This window comes from Podarcis erhardii (genome assembly GCF_964252035.2).
Source record: "Podarcis erhardii genome assembly, chromosome: 6".
NCBI classification, from domain to species: Eukaryota; Metazoa; Chordata; class Lepidosauria; order Squamata; family Lacertidae; genus Podarcis; species Podarcis erhardii.
This window is the reverse complement of record NC_138510.1, coordinates 47,091,742-47,113,712: the sequence shown is the minus strand read 5'-3', so window position 1 is coordinate 47,113,712 and position 21,971 is coordinate 47,091,742. Positions and strand designations below refer to the sequence as shown.

The window sequence follows — 21,971 nt, the reverse complement described above, 5'->3', positions numbered from 1 at the left end:
CTCAGTTTGACTTTCCGTATCGGGAAACACGAGTGTGCACACCTCTGTTCATTTAGTCAAATGGACAGCTTTTAGACTAGTCACATTAGCATTCCCAGCTTTAACTAGGAAGTTCCGAAAGGAAGAAGGTTCCATCCCATCTTTCAGCAAGAGAAAGCATTTCCTTTTACACTGGGGCAAGGGCAGGGAGCTACCCTCTTTGTGCATGGGCTGTGGTGAACGGGGGAGGGGACACGGTTGGCTCTGTTTGCTTGCCTGATGTCCTGAGAGAGGGATAGGGAATACAGGGCTGAAAGCTAAGGTTAAAGATGGTGACTGGGTTGAGTGAGATGGTCTTAGGCCAATCAACCACCAAATATATATTTAGCAACTTTTCTCCCTTCTGTAGATGATTGATTTATTGAACCTATAATAATAATAATAATAATTAATAATAATTTGTTGAGTTTCCCCAGCCACTCTGGGCGGCTCCCAATCAAGTGTTAAAAACAATACAGCATTAAATATTAAAAACTTCCCTAAACAGGGCTGCCTTCCAGTATATTCTATACTAGGTAGTATTAATACGCAGAGATCTTTGGGTCCCAAAGCAAAATATAAATAAGCAACAACAAACCACTATTTTGTACTTTGTGAATACATTTTTAAAGATCAGTTCCAACAATAGGATAGGTATCGCACCATGAAGTTAGAACCAGCATGTAGCATAGTACAGGCACGTCCAACTGGTCGATCACGATCCTGGTCGATTGTGTGATACTTATCAATCTCACAATTTTTAAAAAATATTTAAAAAGCTCAACAACTTAGGTCAGGGGTAGGCTGAGCCAGCCACTTGGAGAGTCCCTGCGCACTGCGCTAAACTGGCACAGCGTGGGGACTCGCTTCCACGGTGCTAGAAATCGCGTCTGTGCATGCTCAGATGCCGGAAATCGTGTCTACGGTGATGCAGAAATCGTGTATGTGCAGACACAGGAAATTGCGGCTCAGGTGTGAACTGGCCCAGGCGAGGTAAACCTTGCCGACCCCTGACTTAGGTGAAGCCTCCCCCAGTCAATCCAATGGGTAGATCACTGCCAGATTTTTTTTATAGTGGGAGTAGACCAGTCATAGAATCATAGAATTGGAAGGGACCCTGAGGATCATCTAGTCCAACCCCCTGCAATGCAGGAATACGCAGATGTCCCATACAGGGATCGAACCTGCAACCTTGGCATTATCAGCACCACACTCTAACCAACTGAGCCATCCTGTCAGGGGGATCGTAGTCTCTTGGGAGCTGGACATTCCTGGCACAGTAGATACAGCACTGACCTGAGGAAACCCCAGTTGAAATCTCAGCTCAACCATGAAGTTCACTAAATGACCTTATGCCAGCCACTCTCAGCCTCACCTACCTCACAAGGTTGTGAGGATGTGGGGAGAGGGGACCATGTGCTCCATCTTGAGGACATCACAGGAAGGGCACCATAAAAATGTATCATCCTTACTGAAGTGTGTGAACCTCATAGGCCACTTAGCGCATGCACATCGAAGGCAGCAATCCTAGGCATGTTTCCTTGGGAGTAAGCTTTGGTGAGTATGGGACTTACTTCCTAGTAAGCATATATCGGATCCTGCTAAAAGACTTATTAATACAGAAGAGCTGTGCCTTCCTTTGCCTTCCTCTCATGACTCTCTGATGGGGCAAGAGCCATTTGGGTCCAGAAGCAAGTTTCCTGCACAGACTGCCCTTCTAAATCTGCCATCTATTAAATGGAGGTAAAACTATACAGTGCTCCTGAAATCTTGCACACATTGCTGAATACTTTGGCACTGTTGGCTCCAGCATGGCCAAGTGGAAGTTTATAAAAAGGTAAAGGTAAAGGTACCCCTGTCCGTACGGGCCAGTCGTGACCGACTCTAGGGTTGCCCGCTCATCTCGCTTAAGAGGCCGGGAGCCGGCGCCGTCCGAAGACACTTCCGGGTCACGTGGCCACGTGACGAAGCTGCAACTGGCGAGCCAGCACCAGTGCCGCACACGGAAACGCCGTTTACCTTCCCGCTATAAAGCGGTACCTATTTATCTACTTGCACTTAGGGGTGCTTTCGAACTGCTAGGTGGGCAGGAGCTGGGACCGAACGATGGGAGCTCACCCGGCCACGGGGATTCGAACCGCTGACCTTACGATCAGCAAGTCCTAGGCACTGAGGTCTTACCCACAGCACCACCCGCGTCAAACCCAAGTGGAAGTTTATATTAGGCTTCAAATCAGGTGAAAAGTTAGCTCCTTGCTGTATGCAGTGTTATCAAATCTTTCCCCAGCACAACTTAAAACATGACCACAACAAGCTGCACATGATTATATTTACCATGTAGAAACTTTACAGAGGTGCACATGCTACCACAAAAGGAAACCTGGCCATTTGTAACAAGGAGTGAGAAGTGTATTTTTTACCACCAAATCTCCAAACTTCAGGGAAGCAGCTATGAAGTAGAAACTGAAACGTCATGTGACTGGATGCTACATTTCCCGAACTGTTATCTGCAAACCATGTTCAAGTTTCCAAGAAGTTAAACAGTCATTTGCATCAGTTAATCAATAACTGCATTATAGTATGAAGATGCAAAGTGCCATGGAATTCTTAAGCATAACTTTCATTGAAAGAGCCCTTTCCCCCTCCCCCTGGCCTTTTTAGGGTCTAACTCTTTCATGAGATGGAGGGAGCAGGGAGGGGTGGAAGATGCTTCATCAAAGAATATGTTCAGTAGGTTAGGCAGTTTAAAGTGAACATCTAAGCAACTGTCCGTTCAGTAAGATATTAGCCGTGTTTGCCCATAATAATAAGCCACAAACCATCACTTACTGTGTATGCAATGTATCCAATTTATTCCTTGCCGCTAGCATTGTGAGGAAACAACCCCTGATCCCTGGCTTAGCATTATACTGGAACTAAGAACTGTGGTTAACAATGATCTGTGGCCCAGGTTTGCTCTTGGCTTACCAACAGTGGTTTGCGGGGAATGAAACAAAGAAAGACCCATTTTTGACTTAATGCGAAATGTGGCTTGATTCATTCCAACATTAATGGGGAGGAGGGAAGTTGAGTGAAATTTATTCCTTTATGGTATGCCACAGCTTATGGTTTACAGTAACATGTGAAGGCAGCCATAGTATAAACTGCTCTACACTTTCCATGCTGTTGACCCAAGGCACAGATTTCACCAGAATATCTATGTGAATTACGGCTGGGCGACATCTGGTTTTCAACAACATGATATATCACCAGCAAAACTTTGTGATATACTGATAAATCACAATGTCTGAAATAAGGATGGAGCTATGTAGAGGCAATGGCTGGCTCCACAGTTTTCCCCACATTGTGATTTTTGTGTAGTACACACAAATCATTATTCACAATATATTGCAAGGTAAAAAATATGATATGAACTTGAAACTGGTTTTGGATGATGTATTGATATATTGCCCAGCTCTAATGTGAATAAGGGATGTGGGTGATGCTGTGGGTTAAACCACAAAGCCTAGGACTTGCCAATCAGAAGGTCGGTGGTTCGAATCCCTGCGATGGAGTGAGCTCCCGTTGTTTGGTCCCTGCTCCTGCCAACCTAGCAATTCGAAAGTATGTCAAAGTGCAAGTAGATAAATAGGCAAACAGCATTTCCGTGCACTGCTCTGGTTCGCCAGAAGCGGCTTAGTCATGCTGGCCACATGACCCGGAAGCTGTATGCTGGCTCCCTCGGCCAATAAAACAAGATGAGCACCGCAACCCCAGAGTCGGTCACGACTGGACCTAATGGTCAGGGATCCCTTCACCTTTACCATTACTGTGAATAAGATAAGATTGCCCATGGCTGGCAAACCATGATGGGTGTCACCTCACTCCCCTCAGGATAATGGTCAAGCAGCTCGCCAGGCCAGACTAGATAAGGCAATGCTGATCCTTGCAGAGGGCAATGCCAACACTTAAAACAGCAGGGTCCCTTTTAAGGAATAGTGATACCATGGCGTCCTAAGAGAGACATCTGGTTATACAAACCTTAAAACTGCATTTGAAAGCAGAAACGGGCACTGTCAATTAATCAAACAATAAAAGCCTTGCACCAGACCAGTCCTGGGTGGGGTCTTGTGAAAATGAAACCATACAGCTGACTCATCTCAGGGTACAATTTGGTTGCAAATATTCTAACCACCCACAAGTTGCAAACAATGAGAACAAAAAACACTCATGTCTTCAAATATTGTTCTTTTTTTTAAAAAAAGGATTCCTGTGTCTCCATCCTCTTCTGGAACAAGAAGCATCCAGTACATCATGGCAAACACAGCCAAATGAATGCACACTTTTCAAAAGGAAAGCAGCAGCTGAGTTCAGGGGTATGTGTGGGAGCAAGAAGCACTCGGACCACAGAGTTTAACCCTTTCACCCCTTGCCACAATCCTGATAAAAATTCTGCTCCCTGTGAACTGCTATTTCAATCTCCTGAACTCTGCAGCTGCTCACAGGGGCCAGCCACTGAATATTTGCTATAGAGAAGGGAGATTCTAGCAACACCCAATATCCTATGTGAAGCAAAATTCAGAGGAAGAACTTATATGCAAAGCTAACTTGCAGGTGTTCCTGATAATGCCCCTTTTCAAGCCAAGCTCTCTAGGGATGTCAAACCTTGCCAATACTAGAGTCACTTAAAAAACAAAACAAAACAAAACAAAACACTGATAACCTTTAAGGTTCCCAGAGAGAGATCTGTTTATACAAAGGATGACAAGCTATTACATTGTGAGATGTGACCACACACCAAAATTTAACTGTTGCAAAAGGTATACCTACAAGGGAGTTGATCTCTCACCTTAAGTGAACAGTGGTTTCCAGCCCAGCTCCCCATATTCGGGGCAGCTGCTGGGGCTGGTGCACACACTGCTCTCAAGGTAAGGCTGAACCACACATTAAGCTGCTTACAAATGTTACACAACTCCAACATGGAGCTGGTGGTCAACAAAAGAGGTTTAAAGACTCTCTCAAGGTAAATCTTTAAAAATGTAGTATAAACACCGACAACTGGGAAAAACTGGCCTGCAAGTGCTCCAATTGGAGAACAGCCTTTACCAAAGATGTAATGGGCTTTGAAGACGCGCAAACTCAGGATGAAAGAGAGAAATGTGCTAAGAGGAAGGCATGTTTGGCAAACCCTTGCCGTGATCAGCTCCCGCCCGGAAATCTATGTCCCCACTGTGGAAGGATGTGGGGATCCAGAATTGGCCTCCACAGTCACAGACCCACAGTTAAAACTGTGTTTATGGAAAACAATCTTATTCGGCTATGAGTGATTGCCAAAGAAGAAGAAGAAGGATGCAACTCTTATGCATCAAGGATGGGGAACCTCTGTTCCGCTGGCCAAACGTGGCCCACCACATTTCCTGCAAACCACACCCACCGTGTGATCTCCGGCAGTCATGGCTGCAGAAAGCAGGACTGAACTCCCCTTTCTGCCGCCGCATGTTTCCCTTTGCACAAATCTAGCTGAATTGTAACTGTTGACTCACTAACACTGATGAGTCAACTGAGCACCAAACAACAACAAATTTCATACACGGGGAAAGCAAACATCAGAGGACATAACCTGAAAAACGCTTAGGAACAAAGGATTTCAAGGAAGAGGTGGCAGCCTTCGAGTGACCAGAAGCGACCAAATGTGCTTTGGGCTCGGCTGAGTAGATGAAATCATGCCTGGTTCACACAAGAAAACAGAAATCTTGCTTTGTAAACACTGGCTTTATAAACAGGACGTGGTCAAAATATAAAAGGTTTGGGGCAACCTATTATGCGAAGTTAGCAAAACCTTTGAAACGGAAAATATTTCTATTTTCAAATCATCACGAACTTTTCCTGTTTTGCTGCTCCATTTTCATTTTGTTTAAAATAAGATTTAAATAGAAAGGCACAATGCCTCAGGAAGCCTTCCTGCTCACATGCTATGTTGAAATGAATGAGAGCAGCCCATGAGCACACTTGTTATGCAGTGTCACTGTTTTCCTGTTAGACTGCACTCTTTCAGAGCACAATCCTGTACTGAAGTTCCATATACTGTAACAAACAGCCTTTTCCAACCTGGTACCCACCCAATTTTGCTGCTTCCAGCATCCCAGCTATTGACCATGCTGTCTGAGGCTGATGGGAGGGATAGTCCAGAATATCTAGTGGGCACCAGGATGGGAAAGGTCGAGCTACAGGATTCGGCAGAGCACCACCACCATCATGCCAACAGAACTTCAGACATGCTACTGCCGTGACAGATATACCCATGAAAGGGCTGAAATGGGGCAGAGTCATGGGGAGAACATGGGCGGCACAGGGAAATAGTGTCATGATTAAAATGCATTTTGCACCTCTAAACATTACTCGAGTAAGTTGGCAACCTTAATAAGCAGGAGCATTAAGGCCAACTTGTGTATTTGTCAACCTGGTTTACGCTTTTAATATATTCATATAGAATGCTTTTTAAAACATACATCAAATCTGCATATTCTGTTCTATCCTTTTACTTTTAAAAGGTACAAGTAACTTGTGCTTTTGTAGGGTACTTTTTATTTCCACAAATTGGATTTGTGCACTGCTTCCACTGGAACCCCTAGGCTGCTTACAAATACAAACATAATCTCAAATACAAAATTCAAAATGCATCATTACATCTCCTCTAGTTCAAAATTCTTAGCCATGGCCCGGTTAATGGTGTGACTTCATACCAGCCCTGAACATGGCACATGTATGACATGGAGGCCGTTCTCACTATATAATTATAGCCGTTCCCACACTGAGGACCACTCCTCCTGCATCACCACAACACACCAGAAGATATGATGCAATTTGAGCAGTCAATCATAACAGCATCACTCTATAAACTCTGGATCGTGCCAACTGTCTTGCAAAGAAGTATTGACATCTGAACTGCTAGCGGGAAGCAGGAGCCCCATCCAAGGAAATAATTGCCTGGCTTCCACCTGATTGTTTCTTTCATTCTCTCTAACTTCCACTATACTAAATCTGTCACAAACTCTCTTACAATATTAGAACTCGGGGACATTCAACAATGCTGAATGTTGGAAGATCTAGGGCAGACAAAATAAAGTGTGGATACTGCTGTGACACAAATTATACAATGTAATCCTGTCTAAAAAGATAAAGCCAAAGCAAAGCAACATAGAATTGTACATGGGATACTATTGACAAAGCTACAACGACTCATTTGCAAGTCCACAAGTAGAACAGGTTAAAATGTGCATGAAGGCTCACCACGGAGGCAAGTCTTTGCAATTGAACTTTCCTTCCCCTGCCTGCACCAGAGCTTTGGGAGGTTCCACATACACACCTTCCAAGCTCTGATCCTGTGCAAAGTATTTTGCTCATCAGGAGTGTGCCCAACTCAAATACAGTTGTACCTTGCGAGTCAAATGTTTTGGCTCCCGGAACGCCACAAACCCGGAAGTGAGTTTTCCGGGTTTGCAAACGTTCTTTGGAACACGAACGTCCAACGCGGGTTCTGTGGCTTCCAATTGACTGCAGGATAACTATGGGATGATGAAACAATGTGCTGTTGACCCCTATCTTAGACACATTTACTAGGCAGTAAGCCCCACTGAATGCAGTAGCACTTCTAAGTAAACACAGGAAAGGGCTGTAGCTCAGTGACACGAGGATCCGCTTTGCTCATTCCCAGCATCTCCAGGTAGGGCTGAGATAGTCTCCACCCTGAAATCCTGGGAAGAACCTTCTAGTCAGAGTAGACAAGACTGAGCAAACTCCTGTGCACAAGTCTCCAAAATTCATAGGAAGCAGTAACTTTCCTGGGCCAACCCAAATATTACCAAGTAGTGAGCAAGCTTTCAGGTTCTCCAGCACTCTCAATCAGGACAGAGACCACAAAGAACATTTTAAAGGGTAGGGGAGAGAAGCTGGCTGATGTTGAACAACAGAATCTGTATTTACATTGCAGTCTATGGACAGAATGTGGGAGAAGGTAGGAGATGCTTACTCACTATTTTGTAACAGTTTGGCTTTCTTTTTTAATGAGTCTACCAGGCTACCTTCATATGCTGTGAACAAAATTGTACTATACCACAATTACCGCTCTGGAAATTATTCTAAGGAAAAGACTGATGTTGCAGAGAAGGATCACACTTCTGAATGAGGAGATAAGGATTATCTCCCAGTCTTAATTGTGTGGGTTAATTGTTGTGGTGTAATAGTGAGTATTGGACTAGGAACTGGGAGACCAGGACTTGAATCCCCACTCAGCTGTGAAGCTCACTGGGTAATTTTGGACCAGTCGCTGTCTCTTAGCCTAACCTAAGAGGGTTGTTGTGAGAACAAAATAGGGAAGGGAGAACCATGTATACCACCACTTTGAAACTCCTTGGAGGAAAAGTTAGTATATAAATGTAATAAACAAACAAGCAATGGTAATATTGACATCATGAAATGGGAGGGACACTTTTTCAGTTATGTACTTTCCATTTTTTAATCTCTCTCTCTCTCTCATTTTATTTAATTATGATTATTTCCCAACACAGTGACTATGTAATGATTTTTAGAACGGCCACTAAGAAAGACTGCTCAAAACACATTCAGCATTTTGAATTAAGTTCAGTCTTGGCACTTTTAATTATATTGCACTGATTCCTTTATAACAGGCACATTGGAAATTTTGGAGAGGAAATAGATGACAGTTGCAGCCTGCACCTTCCACTGAATGTACTGAGTCAGGGATGAGGAACCTGTGGCCCTCTAGACATAGTCGGGCTCCAACTCTCATCAGTTACTACCAGCATGGCTACTGGTCAGAGGTGATGGGAGTTGTAGTCCAGAAACATCCAGAGGACCACATGTTCCCATGCCTGTATTACACACCTTCACCCAGTCCATTCAAATAATGTAGGGAATCTAGCCCTCTGTTTTTAAAATCTGCAGTAAGTTCTGTTTTGTTGTACTTAATGCTAGGATTATTTTTATTTTTAATAGCTTTATGTTTTACTTTGCATCTCAGTTGTGTTTACTTAACTATATGTTATGGGACGGCATACAAATGTCATAAATAAACAGTCACATACTGACTTGAGTGTAGCATTAAGTATTTAGATAATTGTTATAAATCAGTGGTTTCCTGTGCACTGTTGTTACATAGTTAAAACGAAACAGGCCTCTCTTGTAAGTATCTAAGGAAAGGTTGCCTGTGAACTCCACACACATACCAAAGGGAAATAAAATCTTTTATCCCCCATAATATTAGAATCTGGAGACATCCAATGAAGCTGAATTATGGGGGATTCAAGACAGACAAAAACCAGAAGTACAGAGCAGAGCTAAAGTACAGTGGTGTCTCTGGTTATGAACTGAATTTGTTCTGGAGGTCTGTTCTTAACCTGAAACCGTTCTTAACCTGAGGTACCACTTTAGCTAATGGGGCCTCCCGCTGCCGCCGCACGATTTCTGTTCTCATCCTGAGGTAAAGTTCTTAACCTGAGGTACTACTTCTGGATTAGTGGAGTCTGTAACCCGAAGTGTTTGCAACCTGAGGTACCACTGTATAGACTTTGCTGCCACAAGACGTGCTGATGGCCAACATCTTAGGTGGTTTTGAAATCGAATTAGACAAATCTAAGGAAAGCTAGTCAGGATGACCATAAAGCTACCTTTCATGATGAGAGGTAACCAGTTGCTGGGGCACAACAGTAGGAGAGGGCTCTCATTTCATGTACTGCTTTTGGGCTTTCCAGAGGCATCTGATTGGCTGTTGTGGGAAGCAGAAAGCTGGACTTCAGATAACCCTTTGGGCTCATCCAGCAAGACTGGTTTTATGTTCTTATAAGGTCAAGACAGATCTTAATATCAGCAAAGGAAAGCAATGGTTGAGGATATACTTCCACTCATCCTTTTACAGTAATCAAAGCAAAAGATCCAGATAGTCACATCTCTTACCTGAGGCAATTTCCAGGGATGATCTGCGTCTCTCCGTCCTCCTCCTGTTTGCTGGGTCACTGCTATTCCTCCTCGAAGCCATGCTGGAGGGGAGCTTTGGGAGAACAGCGTTAACCTGCAAAAATTCAGGGTCAGAGAAACCGATTTGTTAGTGTTGAGAGTCAAAAGTTTGGACCTGGATGCTAGAAAGAATCCTTGGCTAATGTGACTCACTGTGTGATTGCAACAGCTTCCTCTTCCCTGAAGAGCCTTTTAGCTCCACCTCTCAGTAATTTGACTCTCTGCTTTTCTTACTCACCTCCAACTCCCCTCAGTCCTGCGAGTCTCCTCTCCCACTCCTTAGAAAACATTCTCTCTCTGTGTGTGTCACTATCCAAGCTTTGTTCCTTAACCTTAACTGTCTGGCAATACTCCCTTATCGGCGGAAAGTCTGTTGTCAATTAAAACTTGAGGTCCCACTAACTTGTAAAACATTTCATATACACTCAGGATGATTTTACACATGCCAGAAATAGCATCTTTATAAGATTCAACTCTAATTGCTAAACACCTGGCTGCTGATGGGAGAATTTGCTGGGACAATAGTGAATAGATTGAGGACGTTCGGCTTATTTCAATCATAGCTGTTTGCCTTCAAGTAAGCTATTAGAATCCTCCACTTACTATTCATAAATTCTGAGACAGTGTGCAGCAACAAGACTTTTGAAAAGCAGATCAGGATCCCAAGATTCCTATGGACACCTGTAATTTTAAAATGCAGGGAAGCTGGATTTCTTTTTAATGCAGGTGTCCAAAGGAGAACAACAAAATAGTTCTATGTTGAAATAGCATGAAAAAAATATGCTTTAGCAGAAGATCTAAATGGATGTAACGAAGCCAAAAACTACAGTTGCAATATATGAATTTAAAAACAGATGGCTAACTGCCAACATTTTGGAACAAGCATTAATGCAGAGAAAACTACCATAAAGTCCACAAGTATCATGTCTAGATAGCTCAGTTGGTTAGGGCGTGGTGCTGATAACATCAAGGTTGCAGGTTTGATTCCCATATGGAACAGCTGTGTATTCCTTCACTGCAGGGGGTTGGACTAGATGATCCTTGGGATCCCTTCCAACTATACAATTCTATGATTGCGGATTAAAATTTCAAACTGTCAAATGCATTTCAGCCACACTGGTATTCTTCAGTGACTTGAAAACAACCAGGAACCTCAGTATCCTCAACTCTAGGAGCTGAAGTATCAGATACAGGATTCCAGTCAAGTAATAACAGAACTACTGGAGAATGCTGCTGAAATCTATGCCTTGCTCATCATGCCCATAGTCTCATTTAAGTCAATGCCATTTTAACCAAACAAGGATTTGAAGCCATTTGAGCAAACCATGCCCGCTATTCAAAATTGCATTATATTACCTTAAAAAAAATCAGTACAGGACGGTGTAGTAAAGGTAAAGGACCCCAGTCAAAGGCGACTATGGGGTTGAGGCGCTCATCTCGCTTTCAGGCCGAGGGAGCTGGCATTTGTCCACAGACAGCTTTCCAGGTCATGTGGCCAGCATGACTAAACCGCTTCTGGCACAACGGAACACCGTGACAGAAACCAGAGTGCACTGAAACACCGTTTACCTTCTTGCCACAGCAGTACCTATTTATCTACTTGCACTGGCATGCTTTTGAACTGCTAGGTTGGCAGGAGCTGGGAGAGAGCAATGGGAGCTCACTCCATTGTGGGGATTGAAACTACCAACCTTCTGACTGGCAAGCCGAAGAGGCTCAGTGGTTTAGACCACAGTGCCACCCGTATCCCTAGGATGGTGTAGTATCAAGGAAAGAATACATAACAACCAACATAGCTAATTGTCATCATTAGTTTGATAGTACAACATGCTTTACACATATACCATATTTTTCCGTCTCTAAGACGCTCCCTATTTTTGGGGACTCAGATTTAAGAAAATGGGGGGAGATGTATCTGTGTATAAGATGCCTCCTAATTATTTTTAGGGGGGGAAACCTAGTCTTATACACGAAAAAATACGGTACTTTAAATGAAATAAAAACCCAGGACATGTGTCCCCTTATCATGAAGGGGTCACAGACAAACCTGTGCATTTTCACCAACATTTTGAAAACTTTCTACTCTCACATCCCCAGTTCAAAGCAGAAAAGCCACTGTTTCTTTGCTATCCACAAGTATCAATGTGTGTGGAACAGCTTCCATTGTCTGAGTGTCCAGATAGAAAGAACCAACAATGCAGAAACCAATAGTGTGTACACCGAATACTATATGCATATGCTTCAAGGAGAAGTAAAAAATATTTAAGACCAGAAGTATTCATAGTGGGAAAACAAGCAGTACTAAGGAGCTTGACAAGTGCTGCATTTATAAAGGGAGTGTAGCTGCCTCCCACCTCTTTTGCTAACTTACAGCGCAATCTCATACATATCTAGTCAGAAGTAAATCCCACTGATTTCAATGCCTGGGTGTACTCCAAGGCAACTGTATATGAGACTATATATGCATATGCAAAAAGTCCACCCCCAAGATATGTAAGGAAAATGCATCAGCTAATGCAATGTTACATGTTTAGCTCTAAGACTATCCTTTGAATACATCAGAATGCAAAGTGACACTGAAGACAGCCTATTCCTATCTGTGATGCTAGTGTCCTGAATAAATCCTCTAAAACGCTTGAAATTGCACTCAGGGATAATTTCAAAATTCAGTTACCTGCAGCAGAAATAGAAGCAGACCATATCTCGTAACTAATGCTTCTCAGACGGCTGGCTCATTGACGACGGTGCCCAAATCCTCAAAATGAGTTCCTTTTGTCTGACTCAAAGTAAGTTCATTTTTGGAACGCAAACAGCATCTTCAAAATGAGTTCATTTTGTCTGACTCAAAATTAAGTTCATTGTGGGGACCCAAAGAGCATCAGTGAGCCAAATTCAGAAAAGGAGAAATCTAACCCACTTGGGAGCAAAACAGAGAAATATTGCCATATCCGGGAGCTTTCAGGACCTCAAATACAGCAGCTCATGTTGCAGGGGGAAGATATGAGAATTTCTTCCATTAGCTCCTATGCAGCAAGAACCTCAGAACATAGATAGAAGTTGTCAATATCAATGAAAGGCAAAGGACCCACATTTCTGCATCATATTTAGCATTAAAGAGGCCATTCCATTCCTCAGTTACCAAGAGTAAACTTCTCTAATGAATAGTATGGTTAAACTGTAGCCGCCTACTCTTGGCAAGGCATTTTATGGTTGCCAGAAAACAAACAAACTGCAGGCTCCCTGCTAATTTTACATAAATTTAATATATATGACTCAGCAAGGGCAGCCCTTCAAGGCACTGGAGAGAAACATTGTCACCTGCTGACATTTGCGGCTTAGATTGCTTTTAAAGGCACAAAGGCTGGAGCAGGGGTGAGGAAAAATGTAACCCTCCAGATTTTGCTCGAATCCAACTGCCATCTGCCCAGTTAGCATGACCAATGGGCAGGGGTGATGGGAGTTGTAGTTCAACAACATCAGGAGGGCCAAAGGTTCATTGTTGCTGGTTTAGTGTTGAACTAGGACTGGGGAACATGCAACAGTTGGCTGTAAACAGGTCCACTTCCCACAAGATACGCTCCCCTCATGGAAGCCATTTTGGTTGAGGAAACTGCGTCCATCTTGTTTGAATGCTACAGTTGACAACTGAATCTTGCCATGTGCACGGGCAGCAAAATAGACACGTGATGAATATGCAACTTCCACATAGGAAATGTCACTTTGTGTGAAGCAGCTATAAACCAAATGAAAGTGGTGATGTTCATCAATGTCTGGTTGTCTTCAGTTTGGTTTGACAAACTGAGATCAACATTTGACCAGCCTAAGTCTGGGATCAAGTAGCTCCACAGTGAATCATCTTTCCTGTGGAGGCATCAAGCAGCAGTACTAAAACCCACTTTGTGGGTGGGGGTGGGGAAACATACTTAATGGCTAATTGTGCCTATCTACATGATAAAGGGGAAAGAGTGAACTCCACTGTATGTTTTGAAAAGCTCACAATGGCCAGTAGTGGTGGTGGGAGCCATACAATAAGGGAAATGATCTCTTGTATAAGAAGAGTTAATGTTCAGATTGCCAGAAGCATGAGCATTTTTTTCAGGGATAGGCACTGTGGACAAAACTATTGCAAAATGTGTTTGTGCTGAAAGGTCATGCTATATCTGCCTGGTACATGAGGCTGCTACCTTCTCTTTCTGGCAGAGTTTTCATGGAGTTTTCATGGATGGCAGGCAGAAATCAACAGAGGAGAGGAGAAATGATGGGTAATACTTGACCTGTTGAATTTCATGCAATTGGAAAGTACTAATTCCGCTTCTAACAAATACCGTATTTTTCGCACCATAGGGCGCACCGGACCATAGGGCGCACCTAGTTTTTAGACGGGGAAATCCCCCCCCTGCCGTAGAGGTTGCACGTGGCTATGGCACAAGCCAAGGCAGCCAGCGGGATGGATCCCGCTGGTTGTTTTGGCTTCCTCTTTAGCCTCTTTGGCTTCCTCCCTGCCGGGAGAGGCTGCGTGGAGCTAAAGAAGCCATAGCCCCATGCAGCCTCTCCCTGCCGGAGGGGTTGCGCGCGGCTATGGCACAAGCCTGCATTCGCTCCATAGGATGCACACACATTTCCCCTCAATTTTTGGAGGGGAAAAACTGCGTCCAATGGAGCGAAAAATACGGTAATACTGAAGCACAGAATCAGTGTTTGGCTATGATGGAATTAAGACTGCTGTGTCTTTAAGAGCTCTGCAGCAGGGAGAAATTAAAAGAGATGTGCAGATTTCCCTATGATTGCAACTCCATGCAAAAACTTTTTGGCCGCCTACTGAATTTGCTTGTCATTAAGTTTTTAATGAAGGGGTGGAGAAGCGGTAACCCTCCAACTCCTACAACTCTGCTGGCCTACAACTCCCTTCATCCCTGACTATTGGTCACTCTGGTTGGGGCTGATGGGAGCTGAAGTCCAACAACTTCTAGAGAGCTTCAGCTTCCCCTGTTGTAACAATAGAGAGAAATGAACAAGGAATTGCTGAGTGGCTATTTCCTGGAAAATCTCTCTCTTTCTCTTTCACCCATTCCTGCATCTTAAATAAATAAATCAGATGATTAAGAGAGAGACGGGGAAACACTGGAGGTAATGAAAGAAGCTCCAATACTTGGGCCACCTCATGAGAAGAGAAGATTGAGGGCACAAGGAGAAGGGGACGGCAGAGGACAAGATGGTTGGACAGTGTTCTCGAAGCTACCAGAATGAGTTTGACCAAACTGCAGGAGGCAGTGGAGGACAGGAGTGCCTGGCGTGCTCTGGTCCATGGGGACACGAAGAGTCGGACATGACTAAATGACTAAACAACAATGAAAGAAGCAGGTCAAAGAACAGAGTGATGATACCTTATTTTCACTCAACAATCTAACGCCGTTTCATTCTGGCAGGATCTCTGTGCAAATATATTTTAAGCTGGAAAGAGAACAACCTGGTGGATTATGTACCTCTTAGCTTGATTTTAAAACACGAGAAGTTGTAAAACGAATCACCAAGCAAACAGTCTGCAGAGGAAAATGGAGAGTAATCAGCATGGACTTGGGTGTGATTAAATGATGACACACCAAACTCCTGCTGCAACGCGCAAAAGACATAACGAACTTCTGAAAGGTTTGTTGTTTTTGTTATTATTATTCCCACCTGCCCTTCACCAGCAGGTCCCAGGACATGATACAGTATTTTTTAAAAATCAGTGTTTAAAAGTCAAAACTAATAACAGTCACAGGAGAAGGACAGGTCCTGAAAATACATAATTCAGGTGTCAAAGGCTGGAGCAAACAGGTATGTTTTCAGCATACATCAGAAACTACAGTGGTACCTCAGGTTACATACGCTTCAGGTTACAGACTCTGCTAACCCAGAAATAGTACCTCGGGTTAAGAACTTTGCTTCAGGATGAGAACAGAAATCACGCAGCGGCGGCACAGCGGCAGTGGGAGGCCCCATTAGCTAAAGCGGTGCTTCAGGTTAAGAACAGTTTCAGGTTAAGAACAGACCTCCGGAACGAATTAAGAACTTAACCTGAGGTACCACTGTATAATGAAGGTGTAAAATGCATCTCTGTGCTGACGGAATTCCACAAGCTAGGAAATGCCACAGAGAATGTCCTGGCCTAAGCAGAGGAGCTCTCAAGAGGACCAAGAAAGAGGGCAAGCAGTCTTTCAGATATGGGGGGGGGGATAACAAATATGACAGTGGGCTCCAACTGGACTCCCAACATGCTTAATAATGCAAATAATGCACATTATTAATGCTAAAAATGTCAATTCAGTGTAATATACATTATATTACTGTAGCATTATGACTAAATGAAAAGCAGTGATTTTCACACTTGATGCAAAAGGCTGAGAAGCTATGGAAAACCATCAATATTTTCCATTTAAAGACTTAGTTTCAATGAAACACCTGGGGTATATTTGTATTTTCAGATTTCATTCCAGTGAGGGATGTTATCAGAAAGGCTACCTCATAAGGTAGATGATCCTGAGGTTCATCTAGTCCAACCTGCCCCCCCCCGCAATGCAGGAATCTCAACTAAAGTATCCACGACAGATGGCCAGCCAACCTCTGCTTAAATAACTCCAATGAAGGAGAGAGTTCATAACCTCCCTAGGGAGACGGTTCCACTTTCTATCAGTTCTTACAGTCAGAAAGTTCTTCCTGGCGTTTAGTCAGAATCGCCTTCCTTTTAAGTTGAAGCCATTGATTTGAGTCCTACTTTCTGGAGCAGGAGAAAACAAGCTTGCGCCATCCTCCATGTGACACCCCTTCAGATATTTGAAGGTGGCCATTATATCTCCTCTGCCTCCTCTTTTGCAGGCTAAACATACCTAGCTGCCTCAGCCATTCCTCATAAGACTTGGTTTCCAGACCCTTGGTTATCTTTGTCGCCCTCCTAATACTTCTACAACTGTGTCACAACAGTGTTCAAGGAATAGTGTCTGCAATGAATCATTCTACATGTTGCATAACACCTCCTTTGACAGACATAAAATGTACTGTTTGATCTTCCTAAAAAAACAAAAACCCATGCAACACTTGAAAACATGTCCGTGGAATTTTCTTATTAATGTTTTGACCATTTCAGCATTTTTTTAATGCCTTTAATATTTAATATAGTAAAAAATGTTGTAACCCGTCCTGGGACCTTAAGAATGAAATATGGGGGGGGGGGACAAAAGGAATAATACCCTCTACATGAGATTTGTGCTACAGATTTTCTGTAACTTGTGTCTTCCCTTCCCCTGGCACTCCAAAACACTGGTAGTTAAAATACCTCCATCACTATTCTAGTTATAACTTGTGCTGTTAATCAGAATCTTAATCATTGGAAATTAATCCAAGTTTTGACTTGGTGTTGCAATTTTTGTTAGCAAATGGATCTTTCATATGCCAAATACAGTATTCTGTGCTGCTGAATTAGCTCTCACCAGCTGACTAAATCTTTTCCGGTACAGGAACTGGTCATACACAGATTTTCTTTATTAGTAAACTCATAACTGTTGCCAGCTCAATTGTGACTGGTGATTATTTGCCTAACGTCATCACCATGCATTGTACTTTAGACAGTATTCAAGGACAGGGCCCTGCCCCCTCTGTAAATCATTTTGAATAATGCTAATTATAATAAGCACCTGTATATCACATTTCAAGGACTCAGAAACTTATTCACGGACATAAAATAAGGGGCACACAGAAATGAAAATAATAGGAATAGAGAATGTTCCCACCAAGAACTCTTCAGGTTTGTGTAATTAAGATAAGATCCTTATTTGCATAATACTTCAGATCACAAGCTGTCAAACGCAGTGAGGAGGGCTAGGCAATGGGAAGCAGTGGGATTTCCCCACTCTTTCCAGAATTCTAACATGTCTCAGCGACTGTGTGTTGGAAAGCAAGACCTCGTAGTTATCTTAGATTAATTAAAATGGACCACAAGGTTGTAACTATATGTATGGAATCAGAAGGCGGCCAGTCATAAGAGCAAATAGAGGACTGAGGGCGTTCTCATTTTATGTATATTCATTTAAAATATTTTATATTCTGCCCCTCCCTCATAAAGCCACACTCTGGGCAGCTGGTATCAAATTAAAACAATCCAAAGAACACATTACATATGATCAAGAACCCACAATCAGACTGGACTCAAGCACTCAGACAGCACAAGTTCTAATGTTAACCAGCTGGGAATGGGTTAATCTAGGGAACACCAGTGATATTTGTTGTCACAGAGGAAATCAAAAGAGTCAATTGCCAGAAACTAGAAGCTGGCAGAATGGATGTGGATGCAGCAGCAATGCCAGGAGATTGCAAACCTTCTGATCTTATCAGAAAGTGCGTGCGATGTAGGCACTCTGCCTACTCGGTCCCAACTATAAAACAGACCTTTGCCCTATCTATGTTTCCATTTCCCACAGTATGTATTTATTACACACACACAAACATACATACAGGGGCACGGCTTTGCAAACTCTTCCTTCTGCATCCAAACCCCTTAGGCAAAATTTTCTTTTGTCAAAATATGTAAGATCTTACATAAGTGATCCATTAAAAAAAAGCAATATGGAAACAAGAAGCAAATTTGGAGCACATTTGGAATCTAACAAACCTTGTAATGACCAGTATTTTTTAAAAAAGAGAATAGATCTCTAAAATAATATAACACAGATCAATCAGCGTTAGCACCTTAAATTGTACCTGGAAATAAACCAGCAACCTGTACAGCTGTTTTAAAATGAGGCGCAAAGCCTAAGCATACGCAACTGAAAAAAGCTGTATATTGCTTCTCTGTTTACCCTTGCCCACACTTCTCTTCCAGTCCTCTGTTATTTCATCTGTGTTAAAATTTAGCTTGTAAGCTCCTCAGGGCAGGGACCTAACCTTCTGTGCTCTGGGAAGCAACATGCATGACAATAGCATAATAGTGGTAATATATGAAGCTGCTATGTGATGTTGATAATAACCCAGAGCAGATGTGAGTTCCAGCAGCTCAGGGTGATTCATTTTTCCAATATGCAGAAGGCTCACAATTGTCAGGTTACTGACCTGACAAGAGATAGCCACTGAGACATCCCATCAATACCTCAAGTTAGCCACATTCAAATTCATTTCCTGCAAGCATAAGTTCAGTCTGTGGGGTCTGTGTTTGCAGAGAATGACAAATCACCTCTGGTGGGTAATCCTTTTCTAAGAAATGCATATATGCTTCCTTAAAACAAGCAAGCAGGCCATTGGGCCACCCCCAATCAATAAAAATACATAGCGAACTGAGGTTCTGCCCCCCCCCAACAAAAGGCCTGGTACCCCAACAAAAATCCTGGTTACGCCTCTGTATTATCCTGCCCCCTTCCTCTACTTTATCACAGTATATCACAGGTTCTATCAATGGTTTGCTACAAATTGCAAGGAAATTATATGGAGAAGACAAGCAGGTCAAATAGGATTCTCAAAAGAGCTTGGAACTCAAATTGAATGCTGCTTTCAAAAAAAAGAATTCCAGTTTTCTCAGGCCATACAGCTAGCCAGACAATCTCAGAAGTTAAGTGTGTGTTTGGAATGTCCCAAGTCTTGGCTAAAATGATTTATTGCATGGAAGGGACTGAATGTCGATCCCAAACAGTCCTTTATAAAGGAGCAATATTTCTCGTGGATGAAATGTAGTAAGGCAGATAACCAGAAAATTATCTCTTCAAGGGAAAGGTTAAATGTGACTGCGTGGTGGGTCCCAACTTGTGCCATGTTGAACTGCTTGCCATATGCATTATCAGATCACCACAAACCTAACAAAACGTGAGTTTGGGAAAGTGGCACATCAGACAGTCTAGTTTTGCAAAGTGGTGGCTCATGCTGGGAACTGCTGTGCAGTCAAAAGTTACGCCACCATTGGGGCACTGGGTTTACTGAACTTTTTGATCTGTCTCCTTTTCTTGTGTGTTCATCTGCAGGAGGAACACATCTCATGGTCCTTCCCCTCTGCTCTGTTAGGGCTTTTAGTCTGTAGTGTTGACATGCAACAAAACAACACCACCACAAACTGGCTTATAAGTGTAAAACCAAATTTACTAGAATAATAGCTAGACTAGAGATAGACTTGTAACCATCCAAGCAACAAACATACTAAGGTGCCATGTGCAAAACAAAGCCTGGAGATACTGTAAGCATGGAGTGGATAAATGTACAACTGTATCTTATCATGTTACATGTGCAATAAATGTTACACAGACTGGATAAATGAACCGTTCAACAAGTCTTGAGTTGGAAACACAAAGCCGTATGCATGGATCAACCACAGGAAGGCAAATCAAAGCCACCACCCTGGTGAGAATAACACAAGTGGGCAAAAGGAGACCTGTTCTCCAGATATATTACAGGTTTCGCTACACGCTTCATCAGTCCGAAAAACCAATCATACAAAACGGTTTGCTCAGGATAAAGAAAGTATTCACAGGCCAACTCAAGACCTATTGAAGAACATCTCATCCAGTTCAATCTTTGAAAAACAGCTTTGAAAAACTTTCTCATATTCTCCAGTGTGCTACCTTGCCATTGTGGCGGCATGGGGTTGCCGTTTTGTGATTGGACTTACGCTACTTGTTGAACGGTCTACTGTATGAGGGCAAGAATCACACCTCTTGCTCCAGCCCTGCCCATCACTGCTATGTGGCCCCTAGGAGGTTGGCCATGAGAGACTGCAGGACTAGGGAACAGACTCTATTCAATTCAGCAGAGCTTACTTCTGAGTGAGCTTGGTTTACCTAGGGCTACAAGTCTTTGTGGCTGTACACAGAGGACATTTACATTCACAGAGTCTTGAAAGGGGTGCACAGCTTTCACCCCTTTAGCCCTGCCTTCACTTCCATTTCCTTTCTCTGTTATTTCACCCGCCTTGGATGAGCCCTTTGGGACAGAAAATTGTCTTCATACACCATACACACAGATGACACGACGTCAATAAGGTCATGTCACAATATCCCAGAGACCACCTCCTTCCCTGATCTTGGGTGTTAAGATCAGCAGCACTCCTCTTGGCAGTTCCACCACCCTCAGAAGCTGAAAGAGGGCATTCTCTGTGGGAGCTCATAGGTTGTGGAATTCCTGCCCAAAGAGCTGCATTAGCACAGGGGTAGGCAACCTAGGGCCTGATGTGGCCCAATTGCCTTCTCAATCCGGCCCGCGGACGGTCTGGGAATCAGCATGTTTTTACATGAGTAGAATGTGTGTTTTTATTTAAAATGCATCTCTGGGTTATTTGTGGGGCATAGGAATTCATTCGTGTTTTTTTTAAAAAAATATAGTCCGGTCTGAGGGATGGTGGACCAGACCACGGCTGAAAACAGTTGCTGACCCCTTCTAGCACCTTCATTATACAGCTTTGATGCTATGCTAAAGATGTACTTCTTTGCCCTGGCCTTTGATACCAGAGATATGTGTTTTGGGGAATCATCTTATTCCTGTGACTTGCTTCAACTGCTTTCAATACTGAATTTTAGATTGCCGCAATCTGCCCTGAAGCCTGCTGGTGAACGCCCAGTAATACATTTAGTAATGATAATGTATTTCAATTACAGTGATATGTAGAGATACACATAGAAGAGAACATGAACTTTCTCACTGATTTTCATGGCCACTTCTGCTAGGTGCTCTTACCTTTGACTAAATTATGAAAAACCATGCACCACTAAAAAGAGGGCTGGGAAACTGTTAAAACATGTCAACTTCAGAGTTATGAAGAAACATTACACTGGCATCCTAGAAGGTGATGTAACAGTGGGCGCCTTCTATGCCAATTTGTCAACACCTGCTGAAAATCTTTCTATTCCACCAGGCCTATGCAGGCAATTAAGACTACATCAATCACAATGGTGTTCGTTTTTAATTTCTTTTTGTTTTTAACTTTTTAGGGCTTG

General features: G+C 43.0%; 1 protein-coding gene and 1 long non-coding RNA gene across 2 annotated transcripts in view; one reads left to right on the top strand and one right to left on the bottom strand.

Moving 5' to 3' along the window:
* Nucleotides 1-21,971, bottom strand: part of BAK1 (BCL2 antagonist/killer 1) — a 34,330-nt gene that overhangs the window by 7,040 nt on the left and 5,319 nt on the right. The window contains exon 2 of the mRNA XM_081866264.1: nucleotides 9,970-10,084. Coding sequence (XP_081722390.1) covers nucleotides 9,970-10,051 — 82 coding nt within the window. The 5' untranslated portion in view covers nucleotides 10,052-10,084. The remainder of the gene's footprint in view (nucleotides 1-9,969; nucleotides 10,085-21,971) is intronic.
* Nucleotides 7,708-17,233, top strand: LOC309344100. Its single transcript, XR_014157617.1, has 3 exons — nucleotides 7,708-8,011; nucleotides 15,456-15,675; nucleotides 16,885-17,233. It is a non-coding gene; the product is annotated as an uncharacterized lncRNA (long non-coding RNA).